Below are 13,588 nucleotides of genomic sequence, written 5' to 3' on the forward strand. Positions count from 1 at the left end.
ATTACATTATTGAAATGCCTTTCTTGCCATTTTCTACGTATACATGTAACATACACAGTAGAGTAACATGAATGCATACATATTTGTACATTGTTGTTATATTTTGGGGGGAGTGCTCCTGCACAGTGTAACAGCTTGTAAAACTACAGCACAGAGGGGCTCTGGCAACACCCCCAGAGGCCTTCTGGCTCATTAGCATAATTTGATTTTAGAAGGAAGTGGTACGTGTCCCTGGTTTATCATGCTTGATTTTGATGGTACATTATTGATCCTCTCACTTATTATGTTAGGCCTGACATCCCTCCTGTGACCCCGGATTTACTTTTTTAAGTGTTTTTCCAGTTTGTTAATTTACAGGGTCATAACACTCTTGTTTGCTCTCTGTTTATTAGGCTCATTGTGATAACATTTACACTGTTGGCTTTCAATTTTAAAAAAGGTAAGACTATTTCTTAATGTGTTTTAACTGACAGTCACTAGTTTACTTAAACATTTTATAGGTTTTGTAGATATCTAGTATCATAGTAAATATGGTCATATTTGGTCATAATTTGTTTGGGTACAACCATGGCATGGCCAAAAATTTTGACTTCAATCCAATGTAGTTGATATTTTTTATCCCAGCCCCCTGCCATTCTAGGTAATTTTAGCCCTAAATATGCTATTATGCATCTCTACTTTCTCGTGGGGTGGGTCCTACTAATGGCATTGATTGTCTAGGCCCATGGGCGTTTGGGGCTAGTTGAAAAAGAGTTGGAGCAGGTGGTGATAGTGAAAGGTCTTCTTGAAATGGATTGTCTAATTTAGAAGACGCATTTCCATGTACCCTCTTAAGTTATTCCAAATTAATAAAAGTACATATTAGTTAAAAGCATGTCTCAATCCTGCCCTACATTACAAGGCCAGTTCATTGAGGTGTATGTTTAACACCAAACTCTTACCACCAGGGATAACACTCTGTATAACTTAGTGTATGCATACTGTATAAGCGTTATCCCTGTATTTCTAATACTCTTGTTTTGAGTTATAACATTTCTAAAAACATACTATGGTCAGTAGGGCCAAAGCCATCCTATATGTCTCTGTTGGAAAGGTCAATGGTGCATGAACCTTTTGTTTATACAAATAAAAATAATAATTAATTTTATTTTTTAGCGAGCTGCAAGGAGCTAGAATCAGTCCTGAGCCCAATCAACTTATATCCAACATCTAAGCCTTCACTTATTAATGATAGTATGGCCATAGATTTATTTCTAAAACTCAATGGGAGCACTGGAGTCCGAAAACCACAAAATCCCGGAGCAGCACTTATACCATTTACTGGCCTCACTGACAGTGAGTATATCCCACATTACTGTGTATTTACTTTACATGCTATTTCTAGCAATAATAGCGTCATATAATGTGAACAGTTATAATGATAATCTGGAAATTAGTACGTTTATTTTAGGTCATTAAATGAAATAAAAATAGTGCATAAAAATCTGTGTATCAGCCCAAGACTTACCTTACTTTTAGTTCTTATATTATTTATATAAAAATAGGTTCCAGGGTCTTTTAGGACAATGTCCAACATTAAGTGTGTCTTCAAACGTAAGAACAGACCTTTCCACCGGAGTGGATAAACATCTATGTAGACTGTCCACTTTCGATGTGCTTTCTCCAACTGAATCTCCCTAATAAAGTCTATCCCACTTAATCCAGTAATGCATAGTACATGGGAAGAAGCCACGGATTGGTGAAACCTTGTGGCAGTCGGAAAGTTTGGCATAACAGCTGTACTTAAAAGCAGGATTTTTATGGATATTTTGTAAGCAGAAAAATAAAAAACCTTGCAATTTTAAGAAAAATGGTCTGCACCATCTGTCTGTGATATTCCTAACAAAAGTACTAGATGAAGTTGGAAAGGCTTTATTTGAGAGGTTCAGTTGGAATAAGGACACAGAAAGTGGCTAGTCTGCATAGATGTTAATCCGCTCTGACGGGAAAGATGTTCTTACGTTTGAAAACATTCTTACGTTTGGACATTGTCCTAAAGACCCTAGATGCTATTTTTATTTTTACATGATTGATATTGAACCTTAGGGACTGGTTCATGTGATTCACGTGCTCCGAAGGGGGTGTAGCTGCTGTGCTGGAACTAATGTTGTGAATGATTTCATTGTTAGTGCTAATATATTTGCTGCTCAGCCATCCCTTTTTTTCACAAATCTCACTTGGAGTTAATGAAAATTGGTGGATCCATAGCATTGAAACAGGTGAAAGCTGGTATCAAATAACTGTCCATGTTTTGGTACCATGGATCGAAGCATATTACTGGCCAATGTCTTCTCTGAACACCAGGGCCAATTTCACAGTAGTACAGACTCAACAGAAAAAGATGTTAGGATCAATGCAATTTCATCTTTTAACATTTTATAGAAAGTTGTCAGATAATATAAGCAGTCTGCATGTCTGCTTTCATTGACATCAGTAGGGTAGGGGAATTCAATAGCTTGTTTCTTTTGTACTTGGCTCCCAGATGAGCCTAGTGACTTTCTCCTATTTTTCCAATTACACTCCAGTAATGTTTGGCCAAATTGAATTTGCAGTTTTATTGGGGAGTTGGTTAAGCTGTTTAGCCAACGCTTATTTAAAGTATATTGTGAAAGTACTGGAAATGGAGAGATCCAAACACATAGTTCAATTCTAGTGGATCTGTTGAGCAATTGCATAGTGGAAAAAAATCAGTACAAGTTTGTTGCAATTTTCTTCATACCATAGCATGTCAGTGACACTTAGCAATGCTTTCCTATGGAAAACCACAGCCACAAGTTCACTTAAGTTTTTCAGGCATGTGCTGTCAGTGTGGTTAAAAATGTGTATTATTTCCATAAAAATCTGCCAGAAATATACATAGGATGAAGCTTACTTTCCTTCTGCGAATATCTGTTCTATGGGGCCAGAAGATTCCCATGGTCAAATTATAGATCTCATATCTATGCTCAGATTAGCATTTTTGGAAGTTTGCTCAGCAAATGTTTTACCACTATACAAATAACTAATACTAAAAGTAAGTTCAGCTTTAATGGCAACTAAAATAATTTGGCCTGCGGTAGGTTAGCACCTATTGACAAATGCCCTATATGTCCTAATCACTGTCAGTTGATCTTTGCAATGAAATCCTGGTCCATTTATGGCCTGTATGGCTCCATGCGTCCGCTTATAAATCGCTACTTAACAGTAACATAAATAATTAGAGGCCACAGTGTAATAGCCCCAGGCTGGGACCCTTCAGTGTCCATAGGAGAAGTACTAATCTCTAGTAGTTGTCCTTTAATCCTTGGATAAACAAAACTGTCTTCACTGAACAAACACTTCTAACAGGCAGCTAATTTTATAGCTTTACCAGACAATAAAAGGAAACCTTTCAAGATTCTTTGGTGTTAGAGACAGAATACAATTTATCTATGGCTGGAGATGCTAAGTGTGTCTGTTTTTCTTCAGGCCGTAAACTGAGCAGAACTTGCTGCATGAATGGAGGAACATGCGTGTTAGGAAGTTTCTGTGCCTGTCCAAAGCATTATACTGGAAGATACTGTGAATATGATGAAAGAAAAAAGTAAGGCTTTGACAAAAATATTAGTGCTTGACTTGTAATTTCAGTTACAGAATGAACAGTTTCTGTAGAGTTGAAAGATAACTTTCAAAGAGTCCTGTAAAGTGAATCTGTCTACTTTTACTGGAGATGGAGTCAGGAAAATACAAATATAGGAAAACTTTGAATGCGCAAAAGTATGCGCAAAAGTAAAAGAGTGGACATTGGTTGTCACCCTGTAAAATACAGTTTCTAGTCATTTATTAGCAGGTAAAAGAACAGGGAATTATTTTATTTTTTTGGTACATTTTTTTAATTCTCATTAATGTAATCCATATTTTTATGATCATACACTTCACACATATACCCACTATCAAAGTGGTTTATTGTTTTTCCCTTGTGGTTGAAGCACAGTTTTTTTTACATAATGTTCTGTATATTATACGAGTTGTGTAATGTAATCAAGCATAAGGTTGGAGAAATCCCATTTATTGGGTGCCAGGGAAATACCAAAAGGTCACTTCACTTTGGCTATTTAGTTACAAGACTATGACACTAAACCGAATCTTTGACTGTAATGAAGGAAATGCTAATTTATGCATCATTTGGATTTTCCTATACACTTTAGGACACTTCATCATTGTCTCAATTTTTTTTACTGTACTTAGGAATTGTGCCATCAAAATCAGGCATGGAGATTGGGTGCGGAGGGGCTGTAGGTTGTGTCGCTGTGCATATGGCACATTTCACTGCTTAAAAGAAGATTTGCAAGAGGATTGCAGTAAGTTGATTTTTGTTTTTCAAAATACTGTAATCATAAAATTAGAGTTAAGCAGATCTGAATCACATGGTTCAATAGAAGTTGGGGTCCAGATCGGCCCAACCAAAATTTTAATACTACTTTTCAACACTAATTATGACTTTTATCTATATTTAAAGTTCTTTTTTACATGTCTATTATTGGATCAAATATCTACAACTTTGAATCCTAGGAACATAATTCCTAAATTTTTAAATGTACAAAAGATCACTTTTTTTGCAATATAAAAGATGCTAGATTGTTGCAGATTGTCTCTGTGTGAAAAGAGATTCGCTGCTAAAAATTTTTGTTCATCCATGTTTGATGATGGTATATTAACATAGCAATGTAGAGAAAAATGATGGGAATGGTCTTATGTATATTGATTACAGGCAGTCCCCGGGTTACATACAAGATAGGGTCTGTAGGTTTGTTCTTATTTTTAATCATTGTAATCCCAGACAGAACTTTTTTGGTCTCTGTGACAATTGGATTTTAAAAATGTTGGGTTGTCCTAAGAATCAATATTAACATTAAAGCTTCATTACAGACACCTTTGATAACTGTTACAGCTGATCAATGTAGCCTGGGACTAAAGTACAGTAAATTACCAATATACAGAGGTCCGTTTGTAACTAGGGGTCGTATGTAAGTCGAGTGTTCTTAAGTAGGGGACTGCCTGTATATGTAAACTATTTTCTAGAAAAATGGGGCAAAGTAACATTGGAATGTAATTAACAGTGTTAGTTTCTTACCCCTTTCTTATCTTATCCCAGGGTCAATAGAAGTAACCTAAGAATCTCAGTTAGTTGCTTAAACTGGCTATTAACATGATATCACTACAGCAGATCAAACCATTAATATCATTCCCACAGATCCTGATAAATAATATGAACATTCGTTAACATGCCTGTTAATATTGTGGAGAGAGGGTGATGGAAACTGGATATATATGTTGATCACAGCAATTTTCATGTAGAAAACAAATGGACTTCAAACACTGTGATGACTAGACATGAGTGAATGTATTCCTCAATTCATAAATTCCGTACAGATTTGGCAATTTTCAGGCACTGAATCAAATCCAAATATTTTCGGATTCTCTAAAGATAAATGTTGTATCAGGTAAAATGTCCTTTGATTTCAATGGACTTTACAATATTGTTTGCTTGCACCACGTCCATTAGGCTTCCGTTGTTATCAGTTTTAGTGAAAACTGAAAATCAAAAAATGTGTAGAAAATTAACAAAATGGGTAATTTTATAAATAAAAATACCTGTGTTTTAGGGGACTAGAGGAGTTAATATACCAATAGCAACTTGGGTTCGTAATAGATTTGTATCCAAATAGATACAATTAGAAAAATGTATGCAATCGTTATATTTAACAGATGTGTGCGCTGTCCATGCTGTCTATTAAAAAAACGGAAGTGTGGATAAACGCTAAGTTCTTAATGGAGTCACTATTGCAATTGCTTTTTCATTGCCCTTCAGGTTTTCTTTTGTGTTTTTGACCTTTATTATTAAATAGATCAATTTATAAAATTAATCTCAATTACCGTATATCAATAGGATAAATACCACAGAAACAGAGTATACGTATGTGCTTATGTATTTATTTTCTCTCTTCACAGACCATACACATGAAGATGAGGAGGTAGAATTATACTCAAGTGGAACAATGTTACATCCATTGAATTTCATCATATTTCTTCTCTTAATTGGAAACTACTTTGGATTTTGCCAATGATATCTGTCCAATATTAACACAGTGCACAATATACTATTGGTATTGTGATACTTGAGGACATTTTATCCTTAATAGGCATAAGATTTGTAGGATCATGTTCCAGTGACAGCGACTTGTTACACCAAGCTTGAATAAGGAACCTTTGTAGCTCATGATTATTTATTTACTCTTCCCAAGGAAGAACGCTGTATTTTGATTAGATATTTATTTATTACCTATATATTTAATTTAAGCAAGCATCTAGTAATAGGTCTGCACACTGTATTGCACTAATAAACATTTGCATTTTATTACCCCTACTTATGCTTTTCGGGTATACTCTCCATTACATCAGCCCATCTTTATCTGTATTGTACTGTACATGTATTACTGTATCTCCTTTCATCTGACGTTTTCCATGCTTTTTCCATTTACATACATCATGATTGTTTTCGATACATACCAGTAATTTGGCTGTTATCTTTGACAAAATGAAGGTAGATGATATTACACCTCTGAAAACAACTGTATTCGTCACAAGTGAACAGGACAAGTTGACAAAAAACAGACAACAAAGTTCCCTGACCTATGTGTGACCTGGACTGCTGCCTCAAGATTCTTTGTCACTTGTGTGAAATCTCTGTGTTTAGATGGGAAGAAAGTGACAAAAGACGTTTACATTTTACAAGACTCTGTAGGAAAACATGACCAGGGGTTACTACCTTCCCTACTATCAGTTATCCCAATCATTTCAGAAGTTGGGTACTAACAACTTTTCAGTAGAGTCTTGTATAAAATGACAATACAAATTACGTTATAAATAAAGTTATAAATGACATCAGAAACAATATACAATCAACAGTTAACTAAGAGCTCCATACAATTACATTAACCGTTTTTATATTTTTATATATCCAGAAAACTGGAGTGTCAACCACTGAGTATCTTGCAGCTACTACTTGGTGCTATGTGGGGATGTATTCATGACTCTGAAATCTGGAGACCCAATAGACTTCCCCTCTGATCCAATGGAAGACACGGCGCAATACGATCCAAGAATGATTTATTAAAATAAATACATTAAAATATTTTAAAATAAAAAACAAGACGGGTTTCGGACCCGGAACGGATCCTTCATCAATTGTGTTACATAGCCTGAATGTGTATGAGAGATATACCAATATTTTGGCGCGTTAACGGTCCCAAGGCGGGGAATGCCTTTCAGGATGATTAATGGATGGCTGATTACATCAATTCAAAAGTTATTTCATCGAAAGAATTACATAGAAAACATAATTATAATTGCAACTTATCAACTTATTGGGTCTCCAGGAATAGAGACCATCCATTGCTATAACCACTACCTACACCGAAATCACTCCCCGGAGGCAGCACTCCGTTCCATTCTATATGCAACTACTACAGAATCTTCTAGTGGAGCATAATGGCTATAAGTTTCCACAGGTCTGCAAGGTGACTTTAATTGGCAAAGCTAATAGGGTCTATGTTCAAGGCAAGAACCAGTCAGCAGGTTACTTACAGTCAGAGACAAGGCTAGGAAGCAAGCTACTACTGAAAGAGAAATATCAGTAGAAAACTGTAAATGGGTGCCACTACTGTTTACAGTGGCAGCTCCAAGAACAGATTTTACTTTTCTACATGGAAAGTCCAGACCAACTTTTCTGTGATATTTGTTATTTGGAACTCCATGTGAGTTCCAAATTTCTAATGCATCCCAAAAATCTTCAACTACTTGGAGCACACTGGACTCTTGAAGATACCGCAATAACTTACAGTCATATGGATAATAACTGGACCATGCTTTGTAAAACATAGACTGTGACCCCCTTAATATATTATCATATCCACTAAACACATTCCTTAGATATCAATATTTATTTATATACAGCCCTGGCCAAATTTATTTTTTGAAGAGAAAGTCACCTCTCCTTTTTACTTACACGTTGAGGGAACTCCCTAAAATTTTTTATATGCAGAAAATGGTAATATATTTATAAATGCCCCCTCCCCTAATTTATCCATTTGACCTATTTACTGCATATGCAGCAGCTCCTGGATTACTGCAGTCCTCACTTAAGCCATAGGTAAGGATTAAATAAAAGTGACTTATTGTCTAGCATTCCTGTGTAATTGCCTCTTCTCTTCTTTATTGAATACGTGACTGTTATTTTATTAGTTTTATGGTTTGAATTTTTAGGTTTAAAAACTGAAAAATAGTAATATATTTTATGTTTTTACATTTTAGCAATATGTCACTGTCTGCAACAAAGTGTTACTCTAAGAAAACATTTCTATAGTGTTTGCCACCTTATCCTGCTATTTTTTATACATCACATGTCAGTTAGGATAACTGCTAACACATTTTTTGAAAAGACTGATGGTGGTTACAAGACATAAAAAAATATCAGTGTTATAGAATAATTTCCCATCTACTGAAAAGAATACTTGTTGGTGGGTGAGGAGTCTCCTTTAATGTCACAGAACATGTGTGTGTGGTATTGTTACTGCTTTATGACTACTGTAAAGTGAGAAAGTGTAATGGATTAATGTTTGCTCTATACTGCCATCTAGTGGATGTGTCTGTACAAATGCAAAAGAGTTTGTCACTAGACCTTTCCTCAGACAGGCTTCATCCTGAAGCCACTAGAGAATAGAACCCAGCTCCACACTCTGAACCAGAGATGGGAGCCAGTCACACCAGGCATGTGCTGAGGGCACTGCTCCCTCCATCTCCAGGTTAGGCCTTGCATCCAGTTTCTGACCTCAGTAAACTAACACATTCACACTCAAAAAAGCCCTGACGTAGCAAGTGAATCTCTCCTTTTCTGTTGCTATCTCTCGTCTTTCTCATGGGGCTGTCCAAGCCTGTCCCGCTCCATGGAAAGAGGACATCCTCATCTTACATCCCTTACTTTAGACAGAAGAGCGACTGCTGAAGAATGGCTCATCTGCTCCATCCATGACTAATGGTCCCATTCATATTAATGTTACATGATCTAGCCACAGAGTCATCTACCATCTCTCTTATCACATATCAGGCAAGTGTATGCTCTAAAAGCTTGTTTTGGAGTATATGCACTGATTTTTATCTAGGTATCAAAACAGTAACTTCGGTTGTAAAGGTGACTTTCTAATTAACCCTTTCATGGCTGCCCGGTACTGGGACAAGAGCACAAAACTAAGACAGACCAGTCTCTTAGTAAATGTAGAATCTCCCCTCTTTATTAGCGCTCAATGGCATATATCAAATGCAGAATCATCAGCATAGGGGGGAGGGGAGAAGTGACAAGGAGATAAAATACTGCAATGCTATTGGCCATAATACATTTACCAGGACATTCTCCGAAAAGGTTAATAAATTGTGCACTGTATTCTCCGAGGCAGAATGTTTATACTAATTGGCCTCGTGTTAGCTCTGTATAAGTTACAACATGGCCTTCAAGCAGAGAGGAGCGAGAACATAGTAATTTATAAACACTTTCACACTGGATGAAGTCTTCAGTCATTTTGATGGCTGTGCACAGGTCAATAGAACCTCCTGCTAAAGCTAAAATGTCTGCTTGATCTCTAAAACGGCTTCTGTTTGGTTCGTCAAAATGGCCGCTGTAGAGGAATATATCACTAACAGCAAAGAGACAGTTTTTTTAATGACACATGCTTAACACTGGTAAGGATCCTTGCACCATTTAAACAGTTTGCAAGGGCTCTACAGGGGTAACATACCACTACAGCACCTATGATATCTTTATTGCACTATAAGTTTCAGCCAGCCCTTTTGCCACAATGCCAAGTGTACCACACTGGGCATTACAACATGTTGTGTCATAATAATCATATCAACATGTAGCATGCCACGGACCAGAGATATGACAGTGTGCGATACCGACAGGGACGGCAGAGGTAAGTAAATGTTTTTTTTTTTTTAAGCAGCCGCATCTATCATTTTTTTTTCTAGGTCTTGAATAGCCCCTGGGGACAAGCTGGGCACAAGATAATATAATGGATATTTTTTACTATGCAATATCCATTATGCATTATACTAGGGATCCACCTATGGGGTTAAAATGCTCACTACACCCCTATATTAATTCATGGAGATGAGTACTTTTCTAAGGGGTTTCTACTGTTTGGTCCCTAAGGGCATCTACAAATTCTTCATGGTGGCAAAAATATGTAAAATGTCTGTGCTCCAAGTGCCAGTTCTTTTTTTCAGAGCCTGAAAACAGAGCTCCAAAAGCTAATTTTTGCTTGTTCCCTTCTAAGCTGTAGATTATTGCCACAAATGGGTTATTGCTATACCCGGGACAACCTGCAGAATGATTTTTGGGGTATTTGTCTCCAGTGGCATGAGTTGGGCAAAATACATCGGCACTAACATGGCATATTTGAGAAATTGCATTGCAATTTGTACTCGGTAGCATTTACTTTGTATTACATTTGAGCCAGTATCTTAGGGGTCAAAATGCAAATACAACCCTAGATAAATTGCTTGAGGGGTGCCCTTTCCTAAAATGGGGTCATTTCTTGATGGTTTCTATAATACTGGTACCTCACCAGTCAAGTGAAAATGCAGCTCCAAAAGCTAAAATTTAGCTTGTTCCCTACTGAACCCTGCCGTGTGGTCATCCTGTAGATTATTTCCAAAATGGGGTATTGTCATAACCGGAATAACCTGCACTTTTGATAAATGACTTTTGATGTGTTTGTCCCCAGTTGCATGTATTGGGCAAATTATATTGTACTAACATGGCATATTTCAGAAAAAATTTAAGTTTAACTCTTCACCATTCACTTTGTATTGTATTTGAGCCAATATCCTGGGGGTAAAACTGCTCATACAACCCTAGGCAAAGTCTTTGAGGGGTGTAGTTTACAAAATGGTGTCACTTCTTGGGGATTTCCAATGTACTGATACCCAGGGGCTTGGCTAACACAACATGGCACCCGAAAAACCAAACCCGTGAAAAAGGATCTCCAAAAGCTAAATTTTGCTTGTTATCTTCTGAGCCCTGCTGTGTGCTCAACCTGAAGATTATTGCTACTTATGGGGTATTGCGTACTTGAGACAACCCGCAGAATGATATTTGAGCTGTTTGTCTAAGTGGCATGAGTTGTGCAAAATACATTTAGCACTAAAATGGTACTTTTTAGAAAAAAAATTTAATTTTTGCACTATTTAATTTGTATTAGATTGGGGGGGGGGGGGTTAAAATGCTCACCACAACCATGGATAAATTCTTAGATGGATGTAGTCTCCAAAATTCTGTCACTTCTCGGGGGTTTCTATTTTACTGGTATCTCTATGGCTCTGCGAACATGACATGGGACTCCAAGTCCAAACTCATGAAAATAGCTCCAGAAGCTAAATTTAGCTTGTTTTCTTCTGAGCCTCGCTGTTTGCCCAGTCTGTAGCTTATTGCACATATTGGGCTATTGCCGTTCTCAGGACAACCCACAGAATGATTTTTGGGGTGCTTGTCTAAAGTGGCATGAGTTGGGCAAAATGACACTGTTAAGGAGATTGCACTGGTTTCGGACGCCATCTTGACTACTGTCCGCAATCTTAGATACAGCGGCCATGTTCCCTGACCATTGTCAAGTTAATGTCATCATTCAAACTTCATTTTATGTAACCTTTGACATTTAATGAGAAGCCAGTCTGTCCTTGATGCTGCATGATATTAGGATTCTGGAGCCACTTATCACCTTCTGGCAGAGGAAATTAGTATAAACAATATCTGTGTACAAGGTCTCTGAGAACTGAGCACAATTAATTAACTTTTTTTCCCAGAATGTGCTGATGACCAATAAATTTGGAGTATACTATTCATGCCCCTTTGATGATTCTTCTGTCTGTTATATATTATGCATTTTGATTATTAAACGGGGGAAGATCTTGACTAAGAGATTGACATGTCTTAGTTTTTTATGTTAAAGTTCCTGGTACCAGGACAACCATGGGTTAATTAGGACTCACCTTACAAAAGTCAAGAGGGCTGTTGGGGCCCTGCATAAAATATCCCTATCAACACTAAAATGGCATATTTGAGAAGAAAAATGCAATTTCTACTCTGCTCCATTTACTTTATATTGGATTGTGGCCAGCATGATGGGGGTGAACATGCTCACTACAGCCCACATAAATTCTTTGAGGGGTTTATTTTCAAAATTGTGTCATCTTGTGTTTTCTATTGTACTAGTACTTTAGGGGCTCTTCAAGTACCCTGTGGCACCAAAAAACATTTGTAGCCAAATCGACCTGCCAAAAACCCAATAGCACTAACGCAGTTCTGGACATCGCTGTGCACTGAAACAGCAGTTGACATCCACATGTCAGGTATTTCCGTACTCAGAAGGAATGGGACAAAAATTTTGGGCTGCATAGCTTCTGAATGTGTACATTTTAGGGCTAAATCATAATATTCTTATTCAAAAATTGAAATATAAAAATTTCTAATCCATTTATGTTTGTGTTAGGGTTTGGGTAACACAGAAGACAGGGGATAGTGTGCCCTGAGCTTGCCCCAACCTCTGTCCCTTCCTATAGCCCCCCCACACTAAACCTTGGGGTGACTACTTGAAGACTCAAAATACACTGGATAAGTGGGGGAAGGGAAACACAAACAGACTGACAAACATAAAACACAAAAGAATGGTAAACTAGCCAGGGTCACAACGAGAGGGTACGTCAAAAACAAAGTCAGAAAGCAAAACGTCAATGTCAAAAACTAGCCGAGGTCACAACAATACAGATACAGAGCAAGACAACCTAATGCAGCGAGTGAGTGATGAAGGGATTTCAAACATTGGCACAGGTGACTAGTGAAGCTGCAATTTATGCAGCCAGAACTCCACCTCCAGAACCTGATAGGAGCTGGACAGCTTCTGAGAATTAACCCCTCATGGTGCAGAACAACCAGGCAGCATGCAGAGGTACCACAAGTCCCAGCAGTTCCGAACACAACTCTTAGACAGCGCGAGATCTCAGCAGCCGCTGCCCGGGACGAGAGGTGGAGTTTGCGCGGATATGCGCCGGGGGTCGGATAACGCTGCTGGCACCACCATAAGAACCAGAAGTCCCAGCATTCTCCCTAGCGAAACTGACAGTTTGATTCCTGAGATAACCCTTTAGTTCTAGCAGACTTCTGAAATGTTGATTTGAATAATTTGAAATGTTAGGTTTATAAAATGGTGTTACTTATGGGGTTTATAGTACATAAACCTTTATAGGGCACTTCCAAACTAAAATTAAGAACTTGGTACTAGAACTATAAACCTTCTTACATTGGTAAAAAAGAAGGAAACATCAATCAAATTATGGAAATACAAAGACAAATGGCAAAAGGTTTCTAGAAAAAACTAGAACATTTGAAACTTTGAAAATGGTATTTTTTCAAGTGTTTCCTGAATTATTGAATTTTTATCCCCAAAAAACTAACTGATCAGTGAAATTATACTACTAA

At 37.3% G+C, this 13,588-nt stretch overlaps 1 protein-coding gene across 1 annotated transcript; it reads left to right on the forward strand.

The window, feature by feature from the left end:
- The first annotated feature begins 396 nt into the window (after positions 1-396).
- On the forward strand, positions 397-6,227 carry LOC140081479 (cryptic protein-like). The gene is made up of 5 exons (XM_072126256.1): positions 397-439; positions 1,156-1,335; positions 3,487-3,601; positions 4,246-4,358; positions 6,010-6,227. Exons 2-5 carry the CDS (start codon positions 1,236-1,238, stop codon positions 6,123-6,125), a joined length of 444 nt encoding a protein of 147 aa, XP_071982357.1. The 5' UTR covers positions 397-439; positions 1,156-1,235; the 3' UTR covers positions 6,126-6,227.
- Positions 6,228-13,588: the final 7,361 nt, after the last annotated feature.

The sequence above is a fragment of the Engystomops pustulosus genome, chromosome 1, assembly GCF_040894005.1.
Source record: "Engystomops pustulosus chromosome 1, aEngPut4.maternal, whole genome shotgun sequence".
NCBI classification, from domain to species: domain Eukaryota; kingdom Metazoa; phylum Chordata; class Amphibia; order Anura; family Leptodactylidae; genus Engystomops; species Engystomops pustulosus.